At 38.2% G+C, this 23,984-nt stretch overlaps 1 protein-coding gene across 14 annotated transcripts in view; it reads left to right on the plus strand.

Moving 5' to 3' along the window:
• The window catches only part of KLF12 (KLF transcription factor 12), a 507,694-nt gene that overhangs the window by 278,594 nt on the left and 205,116 nt on the right, over window positions 1-23,984 (plus strand). For 11 of the 14 annotated variants that reach the window (XM_031466116.2, XM_010978786.3, XM_064493088.1 and 8 more), the window contains one exon: window positions 8,399-8,488. The exons of the other annotated variants lie outside the window; for them this stretch is intronic. In XM_031466116.2, the coding sequence (XP_031321976.1) occupies window positions 8,399-8,488 (90 nt within the window). The remainder of the gene's footprint in view (window positions 1-8,398; window positions 8,489-23,984) is intronic. 14 annotated transcript variants of the gene reach the window in all.

The raw sequence follows: 23,984 nt of genomic DNA on the forward strand, positions 1-23,984 counted from the left end.
ATGACTTCTTTATATAGTTTTTTCCTTACTTCAGCCAAACCCGTGTTTCCAAGTTTGAATAAATTTGACTTTATTAGTATCTGTTAAAAGATTTGAACATACTCCACTTGAGAGAAATCTCCTATGTGTAACAGATCCCGAGTAGGCAGAAATGTATTGAAATTAAACAGTATCCCTGAATATTCATGTTTCCCAGAGTGCAGTAGGTCCTTTACTAGATACTAAAGAAATGTGATGTGATGTGTTTTTCCTCCTGGGCTTCCTGCCTCAACCTTCCTGTACGATGTAGAAAAATCAATGCCGTCTTGAATACTCCTCCCAGCTTTTACCCCATTCGTACTTCCTCCTTCTTGGTCAGTCATCAGAAGCTATTCATTCTTCCTATGAACTGTCTCTCAAATAATTTTCCTCCTCTTTGTTCCCACTGCCAGTGCCTTGGTCAATCGCTCACCACCCCTCCCCTGAGTTACTGCCTATGAACTGGTTGTTATTCCTTCTGCATCAAATCCTAAGTGTTTATAAGCCATCTTCCAAAGTGTGTCTAGTGCCGTCTTCGTAAACGCAAAGCACAAAGCTTCAACACATTATGTTTTGCTTCACGATGCCCCATCACATGTTATGTTTTGCCCACACACACTTCTCCCCATGTACCTCGGGTTCTCTTGAGACAGGGAGCTGTTCCCACTTGTTCACTTGGGCCCCTAGCAACTAGCGATTGCAGGCATTAAAGGCATATTTTTAAATGAATAAATGAATTTGCCATAACGTATAAGACCTTTTGCCACCTAACCCCAAATTACCTATCTGGTCTCATCTTGTTTCTTCTCTAGTAAACTCTATGATCCAGCCACATGAAATCCTTTATTATTCTTCACAAAAAAGGGGTATTTCATTGTCCTATGATTTTGCTTATGCTCACCTCCCATCTGTTTGTCAGCAATCAGTTATCATCACCTGGGTCACGTGGACCTGGAGAATGAATTGACCTTAGATTTATTTATATTTACTCTTTTCATTAACCTAACATATACTGAGCCCATACTATGTGTTAGACTCAGCTATAATTCTGGGGATAGGGATACTGCTGGGAACAAAAAGACAAAGTCATGGTCCTCCTGGAACTGACATTCTAGGGTAATAGATAAAGAATTCGCCAGGTAGTGAGGAACACAAAGATGGAATAGAATATACAGAGGCCCAGATGAGAGAGTATTTTTGATATGGTTGAAATGTAGCCTGAACAGTGTGGTAGAAAATGGAGTTGAGTAATTGGTTAGAGGCACGTTGGACAGTGGCTAGAGGTGCCTGCTATAGGACAGGGTCAGGACTTCAGGCTGACCTTCACGTGACCTACTTTCAGTGTGTCTTTGCCTTGCTTCTCCCCCGGCAGCCCTGGTTCCCAGCCTTTTGATGTAACAGGAGCCTGAAGAACCCTGAGCAGAGTGGCTTGGACACTGCTGGGCTCATCCAGCTTTGCAGCCAAGGTCAGAGGCCCCAGTAGTTGAGAATCTCTCTCCCAGTAGCATTGGAAAATAGCTGTTAGCCCTGAGTTAGACTGTCTCCCAGTTTTATAACCTTGGGCAGATTACTTAATCTCTCTGAACCTGAATTTTCTTATCAAAGATAGACATAGTGAAAAGAAGTTGTTGGGGGACTAAATAATGAGAATGAAACTCTGTAAAACTTTCTCTCTTCTGTTCACTACTGTTTCCTAAATATCTAGACAGTGCCTGGTACTCAGTAAGTATTTTTCTGAATGAATCAATAAATGAATAAATGAATGATATAATAAAGGTAGAACACACGAATGTATGTTCATGTGTATGTAAGTGCTCAGTAAGTGGGAGTTACTGTAATTATAGTTGTTTATATATATGTGGCTTTAGATATATAATTACTATACTTGCTGTTATAGTTGTTATATTATTACTTTTTAATTATGAGACCCTGTGGTCAAATCGTGGTTGTGTTACAAGTGTAGTTGTCCAGGTGTGGGCCCTGTCTACTGCACTGGCCTTTCTGCCCAGACTCATGGTGTCTGTCCAAGCTTGTGTCCAGGGCAGGAGGCCTGGGCTCGGGCACTTGGTAGCTCTCTGATTCTTGTCTGCATCTGTCCCCTGGTTGTGGCCTCTGCTGTGGCCAAGCATGCAGAATTAGTTTCCACTAACCCTGTTTTCTGGAGAGAATCTTGTTTCTCATTTCCTTTTTCAGAACTGAATTCACTTCCCTCTTTTCTTTCTTCATCCTTATTTTTAAGAGATAAAATCGACATATAGTATTATAGAGTCACCATGCTGTACATTACATTCCTGTGACTTACTTTGTAACCGGAAATTTGTATCTTTTGACTACCTTCACCACTACGCACATGGACACCCACACCCCACCTCTGGCAGTAGGCAGTCTGTTCTCTGTATCTATGAACTCTTTTTTTTTTTTTTTTTGTATTTTGTGTGTGTGTGTGTGTGTGTGTGTGTTTTAAAGATCCCACATACAAGCAAGATCATATGGTATTTGTCGTTGTCTGATTTACTTCACTTAGCATAATGCCCTCAAGGTCCATCCACATTGTTGCAGACGGCAAGAGTTCCTTCTTTTTTATGGCTGAATAATTCCCTTATCTTTACGTGACATCAAGACCACTTGTTAGCCCGTCCTGATACCTGATACCTGTTCCTACACATTTGCTCTCTCCCCAGAATTTTACTTCCTGCCCTGCTAAACTGAAGTTTTGCCCTCCCTCTCTAGGGTTTGGTTGGTGATGAGTTGGCACATCTCTTGCTGTGATATTTTCCTGATTTTTTACCTCATTTCTATTCTCCAGTCCCTGGCTTTGCCCCTGTTATCTCTCATGGTACCTTGTGGGTCTCAGATGTGGTGCGGATACGTTGAGATGACTCTGCTATAGCAGACCCTCCCTGCACGTGTATGGAGAGGTTTGGCCAACTCATGACCCCAAATATGTGCAGCTCTTGAGAATATGAATGACAAATAATTTTTTATTACAATTAATTGTATTAATCTGGAGTGGAAAGTGTTTATTTAGAAGTTCAGAGGACATTTCTAAAAGTTTTAGTGTAAACTCTCCACTGTGGTAATTTGGCACTTTACCAACATAGAAAACATAATGATTCTTCCTGTCAGGAAAAAGTGAGTTGCTGCATTGCATATACAGACTGACCAGTTCTGATGAGAGACGTGAGTCCATGTTTCAGTGTGAGGTGATTACGGAAGGGTTTTATTTTTGAGGCTGATGACAGATATTTCAGAATAATAAATACATGGATCATTGAAACCACTGAAAGGCATTTAAGTTGAGAGTCCCAGTAGGTCTATGTTTTGGCTCTTAGATCGTTCAATAAAATAACAGTCGTTAATGAGATATCCACTCCTGTGCTGCAAAGCAATGAAAGATGAAAGTCTGGGCTAGAATGGCAAAGTCTGTGTTTGAACTGATGTGTATTTTGTACCATCTGAGGTCACTTAATTGTGCATATGCACTCAAACTAACTTATCAGTGTGAGGGTCTGTGAGCTAAGAAAAATATGCCTTTACACTGAATCTAAGCAATTATAAATTAATTGTGATGTTCTTGAGTATAAACGGTAGAAGATAAAGTTCCTGTCCTATCCAAGTACATGAAACTATTGTGAAAATACTGAATGAGCCACCAAGGTTATGAATATTTACTGAATTTTCAAAACACTGGGTAGTAGATGAAATTACCATAGATTTTTCTGGATGTTGAAATCAGGATGGGACTGACTTGCTAAATCAATCATGATATATTTCTAGGATAGGAGTGTGTAATCTTATCAAGCCAAGAAAAAATGTTGCAAGATGGATTTAAAGGAAAAAAAATGTGAAATAGCTTTGAAAACCAGGGGCTTATTTGACCTCTCATTCCCTGCAATGTTGATACTCACCAGCGACCGGAAGTTGCACATTCAGCTCAGTGACCCCATCAGTTCAGCCCTGAGAGGAACTGTTGACTGTGGTTCCAGAGCTTCTCTGTTGGAGCCTTCAATAAGGTGCTCATATTTTTTTTTTCTCATTTTGATTTAGGGAGTGCACAGAGGAAGAGGGAGGGAGAGGAGGGGAGAGAGGGAGTGTAGTGGTTAGGAGCTTAGCTTGGGCTGAGGCTCGCTTGGTTTGAAACTGAGCTGTACCACTTACTAGTCGTGTGACCTTGGAGAGTTTAACCTCCTTGTGTCTCAGATGCCTCATTTTCAGATAATAAAGCATTGACCTCTTGGGTTGCTATAAAGACTAAAATGAATACATACCTCTTAGCACAGGGTTTAGTCCATAGTAAATATGCAAATATTAGGTGCTATTTTTACGTTTGGTACCAAGATAATAATAAAATGGCTGTTGTTTTATGCTACCATGTGATTCGTTGCACAGCAATAGATAATGGAAACTGTTGGCTGGGCGTAATTCTAATCTCTTAGGTGTGTTGGGCCTTCCTTATAGAGAGTAGGAATTCACTCATTCTCTTGTATTTCAGCACAAGTTTGGGGGGGTTGGGATAAAATAGTTATATTTTCTCTGAAGAAATGACCTATTAATTGGTTGGACTGGCATATCTGTGGTGAAGGCTTGGGAAAAATTTTATTGTTGTTGGTTTTTATTGTTGTTATTATGGTAGAAGTGAGTCAAGAAAGGGGAGACGGTGACTTCTCTAAGTGTCTTTCTAACAAAAGCCTTATAATCAGATTCTAACCCTAACCCTTTTTCTATATGAGAAAATACTCAAAAGATGATAGTTTTAACTAGTTGGCATGCTCACATTATTCACCTTTGAGATTCTTTTCTGAAAGTACCTTAACCAGCTTGGTGCAGTGAATCCTGAATTGCTACTCACGTGTCCTAAGGGACATCACTGTTTAATATAACACGGGTATGGATGGTGGGGGCAGGGGATTCATAGTTCTCATTCCCTGTAGCCAAACAAGAAGATTCAAGATGGAAACGTATTTCAGTGAGTGTGTCCTGTATTCAAGAAATCAAAACAAATACCAGTAGATACTTTCTGGTTTATGAGGGGGAAACCTTTAAAAATTAGGTCTATTGAATATTGACTAGCTGGTTCTTTATTACTCCAGCTGTGCAAACTGGATGACCCACAGTCTGGAGGAGGGAGAGGAAAAGACCTGCATTCTGGATGTCGGAGGGCAGATTGTAGTAGTTGACCTGGAAAGTTGCCCCTGTTCTATGTTTTATGAGATACGATACGATCATTGAGCATCAGTCCTTTTCTTTCCTGCTTATTCTATTCAAAGTATTGTGAGATGTTTGGATCAATGACGGGTGTGTTTATACTGCTTTTGACTGGGAGAGCTACGGTCAGCTGCACCACTGTGTTGCCAAATCTTATTTGGCAAATAGGAATATGCCGCGTACCACTCTCATTCAGTGCATGTGTCATCAGTCAACAGCCAGCTAATAAATCTGATGATAACTTTGGCTTTAATTGATAAAATTTACTCATACGAAATAAGTAACATAGGTGTGTGCACACATGTGTGTATGAATGTAAAAGCATACACATAAATTTTATAGTGTTGTATCAGATCAAAACGTTTGTTACAACGTAAGTGAAGAGCACATTACTAAAATTGATGACTATGTACTTTTATTTACCCCTTGGGAATCCACTGAGCTATCGGATTCCACAGAAAATGTGTTTTGATTAAGATCACCGCAAGATGTTTGACAGCAGTTTCAAATTATTAGAGTTTATTACATATTTAAAGTCTGCAGTCAGTTGAGATCGTATCTGATTTTAGTTTGGAGAGATTAATCTATTGATATTTTGTTCCAAGGTCTATATCCTCTATGCTGTACAATTACCATGCACTCTATAAAAACTGTACACCTTCTTGGATGGTCTGGAATGTGGTATAATGCTCAGTGCTTCTGCTTATGCCGAACAGGGTTAGAATCATGAATGCAGAGGTAATATGCTCCATATGCGTATAGTAGAACCTCCAGGCCTATGTACAGATTGAATCTGCACTAGTTGCAACAGTTTAATAATTAAGGATTGGTTCCTTAGCTTTGAACATTGTTATTTATAGTGTTTATTGTGATTCTGCTGTGTCTGATCCTGGAAAATCATGGAAAGAGAACTATTTTCAAGGGAAATTTAATTTCCCTTAATCTTCTTAAAAAAGATGGAAAATGTCTTTTTTTATATGAAACTAAAATGTAATCCTATCTTTGACACATGTAGAATTATTCAAGTATAGCAACAACAAAAATTATAATGAGAAACAGTGATATTTAAATGTACTAAATGGCATATGAACCCAGTCAGGTTTTCATGATTTATCTGTTTTTAACTTCAAAGACTCTGGTTAGCTTGCATTTTTTTTTTTTAACAAATGAATTTATCACAGCCAGTGAGGAAAATGGTTAAAGAGTATCAGCTGTAAATTGGTACAAAGCACTAAAAGGGACATTAGCCTCTAATCAGATTCTAACAGTTCATTAAACCTGCTTTTCCAGAATCGCTCTTTGTCTTTTCCCCTCCTTTGCAAGGCATCTCCTTTCCTTTTCCTCTGGGCAAGACCTCCTCTGGGTAAGAAGCAATATCAGCTCGTCCTTCATTGTCTACCAGCCACACAGCCCCGGGGATGCTTTGTTAGGGTGGATTCCTAGCTGTTGTGGAAGACTGGGCAGTTGAGGGCTGCCAGCGCAGGAAGGCTTTCCTGGGGCTGGGAGGTGGCAAGCCACGCTGGCCGCTTCCAAGCAGGGAAGTAAGTAACACATTGGGATTTGAGATCTCTGCCTGATGTGTAAACAACTCACCAGCCTCCGTGAAAGGATTTTAAGCTTGGAACAAATGCACTGAGCTCACCAGTAATACTATAGTGCCTTCTGTTCTAAGCTATTGGGATGCAAAATCCCTAACAAATATGGACAAGTCAAAAGCAAACATTTAAAAAAAATGTATTCTGCCAGTTTTAATAATATTGTACATTTCGAAGAGGGGAACATGACAGTAATTTTTTTATTATTACCTAACAGACTAGATAGGATGGAATTTTTAAATGCTCATCAATTAGCTCAGTTAGAGCGTAAATTTGCCTTTTCTTCTTGCTGTTGATTTCTCTGAGCAAATATTTGTGATAAGAGGCCCTATTCAATTTTATGTCTTTAGAGTATTTTTCTTAAAAAGGAGAGTCAAAAGAAATAGGAGAAATAATTAGAGCTTCACTACACTGCACCCTGTTGGCACTATTTGGTAATAAAAACATTTAATTTATGATGTGTTGAAGTGGGAGTTGTTTTTATTTAACTGTCTGTTAGGGAGAAAAACAACTCTATGATAAAGTCCAAAGCCTGAAGGTTTAGAAATGCTATTAACCTTTGTCACAGTGTAGGCCAAATATTTAGAAACATATCTCTTTTTCTTTTAATAAGACCAGTTTAGGGTCATGTGGTTATATTCTAGTATTGAGTGAAGAAGCCATTCTAAAAGCCCAGTCAAATTTGGTCATTTTACTTGATTGGTTTAGTCTGTGTTCGAGGGTACCTTGGCATCTTTGGCATGTTTTAAAACGCGAGCCTGATTTTGGCCTGAAGCAAGCACTGATGTGTGGCTTTCCGAGTCCCTCACTGGTTTATTGACTTCAGAAAATCCCCACAGCAGTGGGAATTAGTCGAAAATAACCTTGATTTAATCTGTTTATAAATGTTGTTTGAAATTCTATTGAGCCAGGATAGAAATAAGATTCTCCTTTCAAGAGGTGGTACATGGAGCCAAACATATACCAGGACAGAAAACAAATTGTCATTTGTTTGGTTATAACTTTAACTTAAGATGCATTCTTAATCCAAAACTTCTGTTAGCTGCTTCTAAAGGAGATATCTGAGGTTAAGAGGTAGAAATTTCCATTTGATCAGATTTGCTCTGATACCATAATTCACTGTCTAGTATTAAATTATCTTGTTTTTAAAATTACTTAGACTTCAACAGTAATATGAGAGTGTATAAATTTCCTCCTTTACGGATTTCTGTATGCAGTACGACCTCCAGCACTAAGGAAGAAAGAAACTTGCCTTGTATTTCCTTCCACTATTGCAGAAGTCTGATGAATTATTCCAGCCCCATATAAATTAATGTAAGGTTTCCTTACTCCAGTTTATTACCGTCTGACCTCCAACCCAGAGGTCAGAGAATCAGGCTGATTAATTCAGGTTCTTGGTCATTATTTCAAATGAAAGTTCGGAATGGCGGGATAATGCTGCTACTCTCACTTAATTATACCTCATTGTTAAAAAATTAGGTTAGCAGCACTAAATGTACTACAGTGAAGGAAAACTCTACCAGATGTCCTCTTTTGGATGCTTCCTGGCTGAATTCCCCTCTCTTCTTTTTTATTCTCAGAATATCAACACCTTTGAGAACAGAATGTTAATGCTTGATGGGATGCCGGCAGTCAGAGTCAAAACAGAGCTTTTGGAATCTGAACAAGGGGTAAGCACAAGTGTCCGATGACCCCCCACCCCCTTCTCTCTAAGATAGTGGCGGACATTTCCAGAGGGTCCTGAGGTTTGCGGAACCCTTCTGATTTTTCACTTGCTCAAGCTTTTCTCTCTTGTGTCAAAATCATGGGAGACCAAGGTTGATTCTCACCCATTTGCAACCTCAAATATTACTAACTTAGGAAAGATAGCTTCCTGAAGTTAGGAAGGCATAGTGACCTTAGAAGAATCATGTGGCTGTATTTAAATGAAGGTGTTACCAAATCAAAAGTTAAACGCTATTGGAACGCTATTAAAAATCCAAAAGCGAAGACGAAGTATCACAAAATAAGATGGGACTATATAACCTCAATGTCAAGATAGGTTGGTTCTAAGTTAGGAAATTACGGAGTTCAGGTATGGGACTGTTACTGTTTGTTTGCTGGATTTCTTTTTTGACATTTGTATTTACCCTTTTTCACAGTTAATGAAATTGAGGTCAGTGAGTTTGAAAAGCACATAAGAGCAAAAGCAAGCTTGTTGAACAATAACATAGCCAAATTGACAAATTAATTTATGGCGACTGAAAGTATAAAGACTTAAGAGCACAGCATTGACAAATTAATTTATGGCGACTGAAAGTATAAAGACTTAAGAGCACAGCTAGATTTTTTTTTTTAAAGAGAACATAGGTAATTTTATAATTGTTAACTTATAGCTTCACTAGTTAAAACTGTCATCAGTACAATGTGATTGCTGGCAGCATTGGCCTGCCACCTTTTGCATTTAAGGGAGAAAACCCTGCCTACCTATCTTGTTAAAGCACCATGACTGAGGCAGTGCACGTGACCCCAAAAAAAGACATCAATTAAATAAATTTTTAATCTGAATCTTAATCAGTGTATCCCTTAGTCAAAAAAAAAATTCAAAACAAAACATTAGCAATGTTTTGTAATTGAGCAATCAAAAGATATTTTAAATGTGAATAAAATCTCACTGTTAACAAAAATCAGTATTTGTGTATTCTTCTGGGACCTATTCCAGAGGTTAGGATACTGATGTACTAAAAGGATTTCATAATGAGAACATCTGAGGGCAAGGATGTCGATGGTAGTAGCATTTAGAGGGTTTCTCTAGTAACTTCCCTGTTCTGGAGCATCGTGTGGTAGGGTGTATGGCATCTCGTAATACACTTCTCTTTGGTATAAGCCAGCGTCTGAAAACGGACCCCCCTCATGTAGGGGATATCATTTCATCTTTATGTTCAGTGTAGACCGTGGTAGCTCTGAAATGAACTTTGTGGAGTATGTCGACCAAAAACACAGCTCTCTAGTTCCCTACATGATGTAATGACTGACTCACAGAGATCCAACCCCAACCTTAGGCAGTAGAACGAACATCATGAAAGAAAAGACCATATGGCATGACTTGTTCATTGTAGGCAAACCTTCAGAAAAAGTCATGTGTTCACCTAGATTTTCTAGCCTGACACACATAAACTCTGTATCCTCCAAACTAAGTCTCTCTTTTTTTAACCTTTAGTGTTTAACCTAACCAGAGAAGGATGTGTTTTATTTCCTCAGAGTTCTGTTTTCTTAATCTGAATGCATGAGCATCAGCTTGATAAAATAAATTTCTACACACCCTGTGTTTAAGTTTAGTTAAGCAAAACGTACAGACCATAACGTTGCATTTAGAGAAGATAGCCTTTCCCAGTGCTGATGGAAAAGTGAGAACGGTATATTTCACACTGTTGCTTTTATTTCACAATATTTTCTTCAACTTGAAGAGCAGTAAATCTGTTCAAGTCTTACATATTGGAGGAAGACAAAAAAGTACAGAAAACCAGGCAGAAAATACTACCTGGGCTACTAGTCGAAGCCAGGATAGCGCCTTGCTGTCCCCAGGCCTGGAAATCTTCAGTGACATCTAGATACTTCTCTCCCCATCACTATCATTTTTCAGATTTAAGGTAAGGTTTGCATGAAAGATTTAGGTGCACAAAAAACAAAAGCCAATATTCCCAGGGGTTTTACAGTGTGAATAAGAAACTCATGTCCCATTATTTATAGCAAATATGTTTCTGTCCTAAGAAAGGGACGGGAAAAATTGTGGGTTCGTAGGTTTTATTTAATGTGTGTTCGTTAAAATCAGTTTTCCTCCTTGTCAGTGGAGCTGAAGTCGGTATTTTAAGCCTAATTTAGGTTGAGTATGTTGGAGAGGAAGAGAAACTTGATTTATTCTTCTTCTTAATTTTGTATGTGCTTAAGTATGTGACAGATACAATTTCATTCTCTTTTATAGTAAAGCTATGAGACAAGCAGACCACAGCATTTGATGAAATGTATTACGACTTTATTGATGGAATCCAATTATTTGCATTTAGTTGTTTGTAATACTTTAAATCAACTCTTCTTTAAAGAGATGAAATCTAGAATTTTAGTGAACTTCATTTTTGGTTCCTTTGCCAGAGTTTTTCATTGGGGTGAATGGGATGGGTGACGGTGCTGTATCATTTCAGCCTCTTAGAACTGTTTTTCAGATGAGTGCTAGATTTCTGGAGATTTCTTGATTTCAGTCTTACAGAACTCTTTTCCTCATTTAGTATTAAAGGCTGGTTAAAGTTTGATTCTTCATAAGAAAATGTAAATATTACTGGAGAAGTTAAACTAATGACATGTGATTATGGGCTTTTGAGAAAAGATGAGATGTTAGTTACAGCGAAGAAAAAATTATAGAAATGGACCTGTGCGTCACAGCAGTGAATGGGAAAGCCGAAGCTGGTGCGCTGGTTACATTCTGTCGTACTCTGGACACCTAGTTTTGAGACTCTTTCATCAGTGTTAAAGGGAGGAAAAGTGAGTCTGCTTTTCAGGCTACGGGCAGCATTGTAAAGATCTACTATTTGACTTTTTTCTTTTTTTTAAATTGAAGTGTGGTTGATTTACAATGTTGTGTTAGTTTCTGGTGTGCAGCATAGTGATTCAGTTACCTATATATACACGCAAACATTCTTTTTCATATTCTTATTCATGATAAGTTGTTATAAGTTGATGACTATAGCTCCCTATGCTATACAGTAGGACCTCGTTGTTTGTAAGACCTGCGACTTCCCATGGACCTCCTGTCTCAGTGCGCCATGGAGCATCTGTTGGTGCTGTCTCTCTTGCTATAAATGGTCCCTTAGGTCTTCAACGGTCAGCTGGTCTCTCCGTGTCCTCAACCCCTCCAAGGAATTCAAGACCTGAAGAGAACATCTCAGAGCTTAAAGAAAGACTGTGGAACAGCCCGAGTTTAGCCACGTGGCTTGCTTGCTTCTCCTCAAAGTTATGGCTGTCTTGCCTCATTCTGTTAAAAGCTTTATGATGTGTATGTGTGGTTCCATCTCATCAGATCGTAAGCTCTTGGAGGCCAAGAGCTATTTCTTGTATTTTTCTTGGAGTTCTGGCACATGTAAGTGCTTGGTAGATACTTGCTTTATTCAGCCTGTCCAGGTGTTATAAAGGGTGTGGTGCAAAATACGAAATCAGTCAATAGCTAGTTAGAAACCTGCTTTGTCTATCTCATAGGGTTGTCATGAACATAAAAGGAAAAATTGGAAATACTGGTCATAACACGTTCCCATTGGTGACCATCTTCATCTTGTGGCCTTGAGAACCGGAGAGATAAGGGTGGCTAATTGAGACCACCTCTGGGTGCTTCCTTTTGTTTGGAACCCTTTGTGTTGTGGTATTCTAGTCGGTTATCACCGCAGGCTCCGGCTCCTGAAACGTGACTTCAGTTGTCTTTAGGCTTGTTGATAACACAGCACTTGCTGCTACGTGGTCCATGGCCAGGACACGTGTGCTTGTGATGCACTTTGGGGGCACAGCAAGGAGTGTTGGGGTGACTTTGTGACCTCTGGTTCTTGTGTCCTGCTGTGACAAGAGCTTCCCAGATGCTGTCAGCCTTTGGATGTTTGAATGTGTCACTGAGTACAGGGCTAAAGTTGGAAGAGGAATACTGGAGCCATTCCACCCAGAGACAGTACGCAGAGCACAGGCACCACCTGAGACGGAAAGCGTGATTTTTGTTCCTGGCCCTGCAGCGTACCAGCTGGAATGGCGTCGGGGAGCGGCTGCCCACCTCCAGGCCTCTAGGTCTTCATCTGTGCGGTGGGCATGCTGGCAACAAGGTCTTCCAAATTCAGTCTGACACACTTTGATTCAGGTGCCAGGCAAGGAGCGAGAGAAAGCATTTCCAAGTACAGGTCTCATAGTCGAACTACGATAAAGCTACCTGTGTGTGGAAGCAGAAGTGCACTGACTTTAACGTGAGACACACCTGAGTTTAGATACTGCCTCAGCCAGGTGCCGGCTACGTGGGACCCATTTGCTCTCCATCCACCTGTTCCCCCTCATCCGGGAAGAGAAGTGAACCAGCCATCCTCACAGGAGCCTGCCCACATGTGGTAGATGCTCAATAAAATTCTCCTTTTGAAGAAAAACAGGAATAATAATGGCCCCTTTGCTTCCGTTTCCGTGGCTGCAGTTCTCATAGGTATTTAGTGGAGATTTCAACATCCACATTAATTTATAATTCTAAAAGAGAATTTAAGGTCAATCTCAAATCAGAACCTTAATTTTTTATATTTCAGCTTTTATTTAAGTGTACCTGGAGAAATGTTTCAAATTCTGATTAGAATTTATCATGTAGAAAAAGAGGATGAAACCAGAAATCAATTATTCTTTCAACACAAAAATGATACAATCATTTGGTGTGATAATGGTATTTGGCCATCATTTTTTTAAAAAGGAGTTCTGAGTTTATTTACTTTGAAGGTACTTGTTGGTCTGTTTACAGGTGAAATGCTTTAGTGTCTGGGATTTGCTGCAGAATAAAATGGGCGGGCAGGATGGAAGGGGATAGAGATGAATGAAATAGGATTGGTCATGACTCCATCATTATTGAAGCTGGATGATGGGTACAAGGAGGCTTTCATTCTTCTGCCTAATTTTGTAAATGTTCGAAATTCTTTAAAGTAAAATGGCTAAAAAATCTCTTTAAATAAAGATATTAAAAATACAGGGGTGCGTAAGCATCCGAGGGAGACGGGAAAGAAACATTCCTCACTCTGTCCATCACCCTCTCTGTTTATGATCTAAGGCTGCAGAGCCTGTGGCAGGGAAGGAGTGGACCCGAATCCATCCACCAACCAAAGGGGTGTTGAAGCCCTTGGTTGCTCCTCCTCCCCCTCGTCTTGTAGAGGCGTGAGCTTGTAGGTAGACAGTAGTGGCAATAACATGGCTGAGAAAGAGAAGGAGATTGGGTGTTCTGCCCATTGTAAGTGCTCCAAGCAGCCGGTAATTAGGTGGTAAGAGACCCCTTCATGTTATCCTGGGGGAGAGAGCCTAACATTGCTTCAGCACAGCTGTGTGGCTGGGAAGGGGACAGGTATGACAGCGGGTAAGTGTGGTTCACTTGTAATCCTCCAGGGTTTACTAGTGGAATTATCCGCCCTGGTCAGACCAGAGATTGCTAGGAGCATCTGTCTTCATTTTAAGAGATAGGACAAAAGGGAATACGGTCTTGTCCATAGAGGCAGCTCGCAGTAGCTTTTGCAAACCGTTCTGCAGGACATTCATAACAAGGTGTCAAAGGCTTTTCTCTGTCAAAGAGAACCAAGGAGCACCATTACGACCGTTAAGACCATTACCTTGTAACTTCCTTAGGAGCAGAGCTCATGCTTCATGTTATTTCTCATCCTCCCATCACAGGGAGCTTCTGGTTAGTCAGGGTTCAGCAAATAGTGATGTGAAATTCAGAGGCTCTTTGTTGGAAGTGGGAGCCAGTGTCACAGTGTAGAATTGAGAGCATTTTGAGACAGGTGCCATTTTGGAAAAGACCCTAATCCTTAGGCTTACTAAAGAAATAGACAGGTGCACGTATTGTAGCTGGACCTAGATGGGTGCTGTGGAGGGCTTACTGGAGGCAGGCAGTTAGATTAAAATTCAGTGGCTTTAGAGAAAAAAAGCACACCAACAAAACCTAACTCTTCTTTTCCTCAGTAAACCACCGTGTTTAATTTAACATAAGAGCTTTAAAATACATCTGTGTGTAAAAGCTTAGTAAGACGGTGTTACTTTAATGACTTTATCATAAGAGAAGAGGAGGCATTATAAAAATGCCACTTGCATTACCCTTTAACAGAGCCTCATTATTCCCTCCCCTACTGTGGAACAGGAGCGAGCATAGCTAGTAAATTGGTGGAATTATCTTAGACATGAATTTGCTTATCATTTAATATTCTCCGATGACCCGCTATTTGAAGATCTTTTGATCTGTAGTCAGATCTTTGCATGTCACTACCTGGCTTCAAAGAAAAAACATATGCAGAAGCTATGTTGTTGCTAATATGAGAAGACCTTTTTCTTTTCTTTCTTTTTTTTTTAAAGCAGGAAAAAACTCCTATGTTAGGAACGAGATATCCTCCACTGAAGAGGCAGAGTGGGACTGATTTTAATAATGTCAGAATGGCCAATAAATGTATTAATAGAAAGAATTGAAAATCAATGAGCTGTGGTGGTAATTACAGATAGTACCCAGGGGAAATATAGCAGCAGACAAATCCCTTCCCTCGGGGCCTGCCCTGGGCAAAGCTGTGAGGGTGATAATTCTGCCCTCCCTCTTTCCCAGCAGTACATTTTCTCCTTCAGCTTCTCTCCCTTCACCCGCAGTCCTGACACCCCGACCCTCTGTGCAGTGATGGCTCATGGTACCAACAGATGACTGGTTCTAACTGCAGTCTCATTAATTGAAGAGAATGGAAAATGCTATTCTTTCCTAGAGTTACTTGCATTCGTATAGGGTCAGTGCTTTGTAAAAAGGAACGTTTTTCTTTTTCTTTTTTTTTAAAGAAATTTCATGCTCTGAGTAATTTGGGAATTTTGATTTGGGGGAAATTAACCTTTCCAGAATATTTCAGCGTACGAATGGTGGTGTTCTCCTTCGTGTACTAATCTTTGTGGTAGAATAAGGGAAAAAATTGGGAGCGTGAGATCTGTATTTCTCTATATCTCAGTGTGTTTTCTTGTGCTAATATTTACCTACTGATTCATAATTTATATAGTGCCTCATAAAAGTATCTCATTTAGCCTTTGGAGGACTTTGCCCCTGACTGTGAGATTAACTGGTATGGGTATCGACCTCCCATGATAAACACTGGAAAAACAGGTAAAATATCTGAAATGTTTTTCACTTATTGGACAACAGGCAGCTTAGGACTGTGATTCTTGGGAGCAGGACAAAAAAGGAGGTGATTCTACTATTGCTTCTGTCTAGAGGCAAAACAGGGAGGGAGAACCCAGAGCATTGGCACTGAGCTAAGCAGGCAGGGATTGGAATTTGGAGAGGTCGAGGCAACTAATTTTTTGAGAATGATAACAGAGAGGAAGGAGTTGGACAAAGAGAGAGCTCTGGGGGTCTTCAAAGTGATCCCGTTACAGTTTGGCTAAGTAATGATCTGCCTGGATGAAGAGGAAGGCAAGGAACGAACAAAGATGGTAAGAGGTGGAACAGTTCTTGGAGCTCACGTAAAGTTCACAAAAACCAGAATGGCGGGACCTCTTCATACATGGGGCATTTGATCGAGGTCTCTCAGAAGGGCCATTGCTTAGTAATAGGGCTGAATGAGTCCCAGGATAGTCTGATCTGGACCTTGTCATGACAGACTGGAGATGGAAACCTTGAAAGGATCAAACTGATCTGCTGATTACTTAATTGTGCATGAGCAGAACCCAGCAGTCTCAAGGAAGACAAGAAGATCTAGCCTTCAATAATGTGTAAGTCACAATGTCTGTCATTTGATCAACAGTAATCAGATCGATCAGATAGGAAAAAAAAAAAAACTAGAAAACGGAACAGAGCCTCAGTGACCTGTGGAACAATCCCAAGTTGTCTAATATATGTACAATTGGACTCTCAGGAGGAAGGGAGGACCAGAAAAAAATTTGTGAAAATAGCTGAGCAAAGAATGGCTGGCTGTTATCCAAATGTGATAAATAACCTATAAACCCACAAATCCAAGCAGAAGAAACCACACCAAAGCATACAGTACTCAAATTGCTGGAAACAGGTAATGGAGTGTAGTCTTAACCACTGCCAGGGGAGAAGGGGGAAATATACCTGACATACAGTGGAGTAAAAATCAGACTTCTTACCAGCGACCATTCAGGACAGAAGAAAGAACTTCCTTAGGTAGCAGTAACAGGACACTAGACAGAAATTTGGATCAACCCTAGGAAATGAGGACCACTCAAAATGTTGTAGATATCTGGGCAAATAGAAAAGGTTTTTAAAATCTTTTTAAAAGAAAATTGCTTAAAGCAAACATAGTAACAGTGCATTATGGAGTTTATAACATATATTGGATGAAAACGAAAAATAACAATAGCATAGAGACGGGAGGATGGAGGGAAGGATTCTGTTTTATGTGTGAAGTGGTGTGGTACCATTTGAAGGTAGTCTGTGTTGAGTTAAAGGTGTATATTTTAAATCCTAAAGCAACCCCATACCACACAAAAGAAAACGACCAGATATAGCTAATAAACCAATGATAGAGATGAATTGGATATATTTTTTTTTAATGTATTCATTTTACTTAAAAGAAGGCAGGAAAAGAGAAAAACTGAACAAAGAACAGGTAGGATAAATAGAAGACAAATAGCAAGATAGTATATTTAAACACAATCTGTTGATAGTTATGTGAAATGCAGAGTTTAGTAAGTACTCCATTTAAAAGATAGAGTGACAGATTGGAAGTAAAAGCAAGACCCAACTATATGCTATCTATAGGAAACTCCCTTTAAATCTAAAGATACAGATAGTTAAATGTGAAAAGATGGAGGGGGACATGGGGAGTAGTTTGATGGATAGAGAGTTTCAGTTTTGTAAGATGAAAACGTTCTAGAGATCTGTTATGCCACAGGGTGAATACAGTTAACACTACTGAATTACACACACACACAAGATGATTCCAAGGGTAAATTCTATAGTATTTGTTCACTACTATAATTTAAAAAAATTTAAATCCTAGGAAGATCATGACTTAAAACTGTACAAGAGAGCTAGTGTCAATTACTAAACTGAATGCTTGAAGAACTTTAGCAAAAATTGCTTTAGGTGGTTCAAATGGGAAGTGACTTTTTAAAAAACCTGCGTGTTATAGAGGTAATTATGTGTGAGGTAAATGACCCTATTTTTACACAAGGGCCACTTCTTAAATGTGTGTTGGCTTTGACAACACCCTGCTTCTGACTCTGGAAGTAAAGTTTTATATGAAAAGTGAGGTTGCAGTTGAGGAATAGAGCAGGGGTTAGGAGTGCCAACTCTCCACGCAGTTAAATATTTAAGTGCAGTATATTATGTAACATTTAATATATAAATATTCAATGTTCTTCATATCTGTGTTCTGCATCCATGGATTCAACCAAGGTGGATCTTATATCACTGTAGGATTTACTGTTGGAAAAAATTCACGTCTCAGAGGACTCATGTTATTCAAGGGTCAGCTCTGTGTTAAATCATCCCAGTCCTGTCCATCATCCAGATCAGAAACAATTCTTGTGTCTGATAACATTTTTATCATTGGAAAATTTATATATGTTAAAAACCTACCAAGAAGAAAATAAAAGGCATGATCACATTACCTTGGAATAAAAGCTGTTAATAGTTTAGAATATTTTCTTCTAGGAAATTAATAATTCTATAATCAACGTTCTTTTAAATGAAAAGTGAAAGGATAGAAAAAGACGTTATTGTCTGCACCAGATAATAACAACAAAAATAAAAGTGCGGTGCCTGTGTTAACATTAAACAAAATAGACTTAGGAAAAAGGGGAACCAGATATAAAAATAGAACGTTTCATAATGATAAGGGAGTCATTTTATTAACAGGACATAACTGTGCAGATTGCTTTTTTTTTCTTCTATTTTTACCATAGTGAACTGTTTAGTAGATGTGATATTATCCCTATTAGTATTAGTAAATAAAATTGTAGTGATATCATGCTTCCAAAATTGCACCACCAGTAACAGGGATGTAACTGGAGTCCACGTTTTCTGAATCAGAATCTTTTTCACTATTACAAGCTGTCTTTTTTGCTTGATTTTGATACTTTTATAGCTAGTCATCACCTTGCAAACGATCTGGGATATCAAATAATTTCTGCTACAATATTAATGTTTAATAAAAATTTTAGCAGATCTTATGAAAAGTTTTAGTTCATTACTCTAGTAAATGCAAATTTATCAACAGAGGTGCAGTGACCATTGCACACAATGGCCTGCAATAAGTATGAACTCTTGGAATCCCTCTTTTATCTTAAATGCATAGATCAAAAAATATTTTGCTACATAATAGATGTTTGTTCTAATATAAAAAGATGTTTTCAGCTATTTAGTAGAAAGTGAAAATGTACAAAAAATATTTCCTGCTCATCACATTGGCAAAATTGTATTTCACTATGTGTCCATTTCAGAAATCAACAAATTGAGCAGAGCTGACAGTACATATTAGATTCACCCTCTAGAAAACACTCTCTCATAGTATTCAGGGAACCCAGAATTTCATAAATATGTAACAGCATAAAGATATCAACAGTTGCTTTTTTTCCTCCATTGCTTTATAAATTATGTCAGAGTCATCACTGAGGAAAATGTGTACTGTGTTATCAAGGCACATTCGACCTGGTGGCAAGTTTGATCAGGTTAATGTCTTGCTGAATGGTTGTGTCTGTGGCCTATGGAAAAATGAATCTGTCCCTGATTTTGCTGGTCAGTCCTTTTTTGTTGTTAAGGTCATATTGTCAGAAGATTTTTGTAATGAAGAATAATGTATTTCTTGTCAATCATAAATGACCTGTGATATTCAGATGACTCATAGTCCCTGTGATCATTTTGTTTCCAGTTTTCAAACTTCAGTTTCACTGTTATGTTCTTGTCAACACTGATTTTATGGTTTTCAATAAAGCCAAGAAGATGATGATTAAGATTATTCAGTCTTAAAGCCTATGTCTACTAATTAAGACAATCTTATTGTTCTTCAAAATTAAGCTAAAGAGTGTACTCTTCTTAAGTTCTTTTTTTTAAAAAAAAAAACCTCAGTTATATACTTTTTAATTTTCAACTTGAAAGAAGTGAATCCAACTGTGGATTTAAAGCCTCCAGCCTCCCTTAGCTAAGTCAGTTATAACAAGGTGGTAGAATACGTCTAAAAGTTTTAAATGTTAGATAAAGATTAGTATTCACACCACTTACAGACGGGTCATCATTATAGTGTATAGTATATAGTATTTCCAAAAAATAAAAAATAAAGAGGCAAAGTATTTCAGGTGAAGTATTTTCTATGAACAATGTAGTGTCCACTGTTAACATTTTAGGAACCCAACAGTCTGAACATTATCTTCAGGCCTGTACGTATGAGCTTCTCATGTACAAGATTATATTTTTTTCCCCCAGTTCATACTGTACTCAGTAGAAACTTGCACATCTTGCTGAAAATTTCTTCAGTTTCTTACCACCAACTGTTTTGCAAAGGAATGTGACTTTCACACGCATCACCTTTATTAATATGGTAAATAAATATCAATAATATGGACAAACCCTTAATGCCGATTGTTTTCTCAAGTCATAAAATAGATACAGAGACAGTAATCTCTTTCCATTCATCTTGCATGACTATATGCTCTCAATTTGCTCTGATCTCCCTCCCACCAAATTTTATTTGCTACAGTGGCTTCTGATTTCCACATTGACATTCCATAAATACATGTAAGTGAAGATTTTGCTGTTATCCTCTTGGGGTTATTGTCCTTAGGTTATAGTCACATTTCCATGCAGTGCTTTTGAACTACAGAAATGCTTCTGAGAAGGATGTGAAACATTTTCTTATATTTAAATTCAGGTATAGTAAGGCATATAGAATTCAGCTAGAATAAATGCAATTATATACGTAATGCTTAGCATAGTACACTACGTATTAAATATTCAATAAAAACAACAGCTCTTGGAATTGTTATTGTTAGCCTGAATTTCTCCTTAATTTCATTATGTAGAGCAGTTGTATTTACATTAAAATACATACTGATTTATTCACATAGATTTTGGAAAATTTTAACATTAATGATGCTCCAAAGTTTCGCTGTTTCACAAGACTCCATTATTGACTAAAAAATGGTACTGTCAATTTATATTTACACGCTAGAAATAATATATGTTGATATTGTGTTATTAATACATGCATTTATCCATAATTGACATTTAAGTGCTTTCGTGCTGTATTCTTGAACTTTACTCAGAAATACTGTATCTCATCATATGCAGTTAACTTTCCTTAAACATAAAGAACTAAAAACAATTGTTAATATAAAAAGCATTTGAAATGTTCCTAAGGAATGTATATGGCCATAACAGTTAAAGGAGTAATGGTCTAAAAATAACTTTCTATTTTGTAAAGCATAACTAAACTAACTCTTTTCTAGTGAATACTTATGAAGTATTTTATTTCAAACTTCTATTTCCACAAAGATAAAGTTATTTTGCTACCATTCAAAATCACCATTGGCTTGGAAAATGATTCTTCTATAAAAGTAAAGGAGACCTATAAGAGGCAAAAATAGTACATAATATACATAATGTGGCCCATTTCCTAAATGAGTATCTTTGCTTTTTCTTATAGGAAAATGATGTATATTTTCTTATAAGAAATGCTGTAACATTCCAAAATCTTTGGGGGGAAAAGTGATCAAGTAATTGATATTACTAGTTTTTGAATTACATGAATTATCATCTAGATGCCTTACAAAATTCCTGTTATAAGAGACCTATGACCTTTGTTAGGAAAGAGTAAATTGTTTCCAAATGAAGTGATGTTGCACCTACATGATCTGACCCCACTTTATGCGGCGGACATTATTCACAAAAAATTCTCAGCCTTCCTGTTTTCAGAGTGTAGAGAGGCCCTCTGTGATGACCTGACATCTCTTGTTTATCTTCTTGACTTTTTGTTCGCTTCCCATATTGTGATTCCAGTTCCCTTAAGGTAGATTCTTTAAAAATAACAGAAACAAAACCAAAAGCCCCTGCAGTTCCTAGACTGTCTTGCAGCTGGGACTTGTTGCCAGTGAGCTGCCCCATCCACTAGAGGATACAGAAGGGGGCATTGCGAGGCTGCCTGCCCATGGACTGCTGCTCTTTGGGGAAGTATAGTGGCAGGAATGTCTGGCTCTTTGAGGGAGGTTCTGGCAGACTTTGTGGCATCAAATGCTAGAAGACAGCAATAGTGGTATTTTCACTAGAAGAGGCCCAGATGTGGTTTGGCTTTTCTCCACCCATATTGATCCTGGCTGTGTAGTATTTAAACCCTTTTTCTGACCTACCAAGAGATTTTTTTTTTTAATTAAAAAAATTTTTTTTAGTTAATTTACAATGCTAGTTTCAGGTGTACAGCAAAGTGATTCAGTTCTGCATATACATACATATGCGTTTTTTCTCTACGGGTTCTTTTCCATTGTATATTATTACAAGAAATTGAATAGCATTCTCTGTTGATTTACAGTGTTGTGTTAGTTTCTGGTGTAGAGCACAGTGATTCAGTTACACATATATAGATTCTTTTTCCTATTTTTTTCCACTATAGGTTATTATATTGCTATTGAATATAGTTCCCTGTATACAGTAGGTCCTTGTTGTTTATCTGTTTTATATATAGTAATACGTGTCTGTTAATCCCCAACCCCTAATTTGTCCTTCCCGACCCTTTCCCCTTTGGTAACCATAGTTTGTTTTCTATGTCCATGAGTCTGTTTTTGGTTTGAAAATAGAATTTGCGTCTTATTTTTTTTTTAGAGTCCACATATAAGTGATGTCTTATGATATTTGTCTTTCTCTGTCTGACTTACTTCACTCAATATGGTAATCTGTAAGTCCATCCATGTTGCTACAAATGGCATTATTTCATTCTTTTTATGGGCTGAGTATTATTCCACTGTATACATATCCCAGATCTTTCTTATCCAATCATCTGTTGATGGACTTTTATGTTGTTTCCATGTCTTGGCTATTGTAAATAGTGCTGCTGTGAGCATTGGGGTGCATGTGTCTTTTCACATTATAGTTTTATGTGGATATATGCCCAGGAGTGGGATTGCTGGATCTTATGGTAACTTTGTTTTTAGTTTTTTAAGGAACCTCTATAATATCTTCCATAGTGGCTGCACCAATTTACATTCCCACCAACAGTGTGGGAGGGACAAGAGGTTTTTTTCTGAACTGATACTTTAAAAACTGTATTTCTCCCCACTTACACTTGTCAGAGTGAGATCTACTCACTGTCCTGCTAAAATTTATCAGGACTTGCCTCAGTGACTCTGTGGTTAAGTGTGTGGGCTCTAGAGCTAGGCTGGCTGTATTTGTGTCCTGTCTCTTAACATTTTTTTTCTTTAACCTTGTTTAGCTACTTCATTTCTGCCTTATTTTCTTCATCTGTAAAACGGGGATGATGATAGTACCTACCTAGTTACGTTTCTGGGAAGATCAAGATGTTAATGTTCATTGTATCTGTTTGCTGCTGCCTGTTGTTTTAAGGTAATACCCTCTCTGATCCTGTAATTTGTTTAGGTCATGGTTATCCTCCAAGTCCCAGGACAAAATTCTCTCTTCCATGAAGCATCCCCATTGATCTGTCTCTTCCCTGCACTTTTATTGAATCTATCTGTAGTCACTACCCACCCAATTTGGTACTTAATTGAGCTCAAATTGCATCAGGCATATTAACTCTCAGTTTGAGTTCAATCACATTCATCTGCTAATTTAGTCTCAGAACAATCACTTACGGCGCTGGTTGTTAGGGATCAAGGTAGACAATAGCCTGACTTGAAGGAGCCCTGTGGTTTATTTGGAAGATGATACTAATATTAAATTTCCCAAAAAGAATAGTTAAGGAGGTTGCCATTTATTGACATCTATGTGGGCTGGTCATTTATATCATGCTCTCGCATTCCTGGTGGTCCCACAGTGATCATCCGCCCCTTACCAATGAGGACAGTTGTAATTAATGATAGTTATGTAACTTCTCCAAGGTCACACAACTTCTCAGTGTTAGACCCAGCTACATTTGAACTCAAAAAAAAAAAAAAAATGATGCTTTTCTGTGATCCTAAACTGCTGTTTGACAAATGCTAGCAATATCTTAGGTGAAACATTCACGGAAAATCATTGATTTTTGCAGGTCTTGGGAAATCATTCTCACTACTTTATTATCATGTTTCATGAAAAGTACTTATTGAAATAATGTTGCCTATTGATTAGTTGCATGAATCTGATTTGGTTAATATAGCCTTGCACTTCCTTGGTGTTGGAAATGTGCCTTCCCTGCCTTCAAAGTTTGCTGTCTGAAGAAAAATGGTGGTAACAGTACTCCTTTGCCTCTGTATGTAGCCCTTGCATAATTCTGAGTACTTTATTGTTTGTTA

Source organism: Camelus dromedarius, chromosome 13 (genome assembly GCF_036321535.1).
Source record: "Camelus dromedarius isolate mCamDro1 chromosome 13, mCamDro1.pat, whole genome shotgun sequence".
In the NCBI taxonomy this organism is placed as follows: domain Eukaryota; kingdom Metazoa; phylum Chordata; class Mammalia; order Artiodactyla; family Camelidae; genus Camelus; species Camelus dromedarius.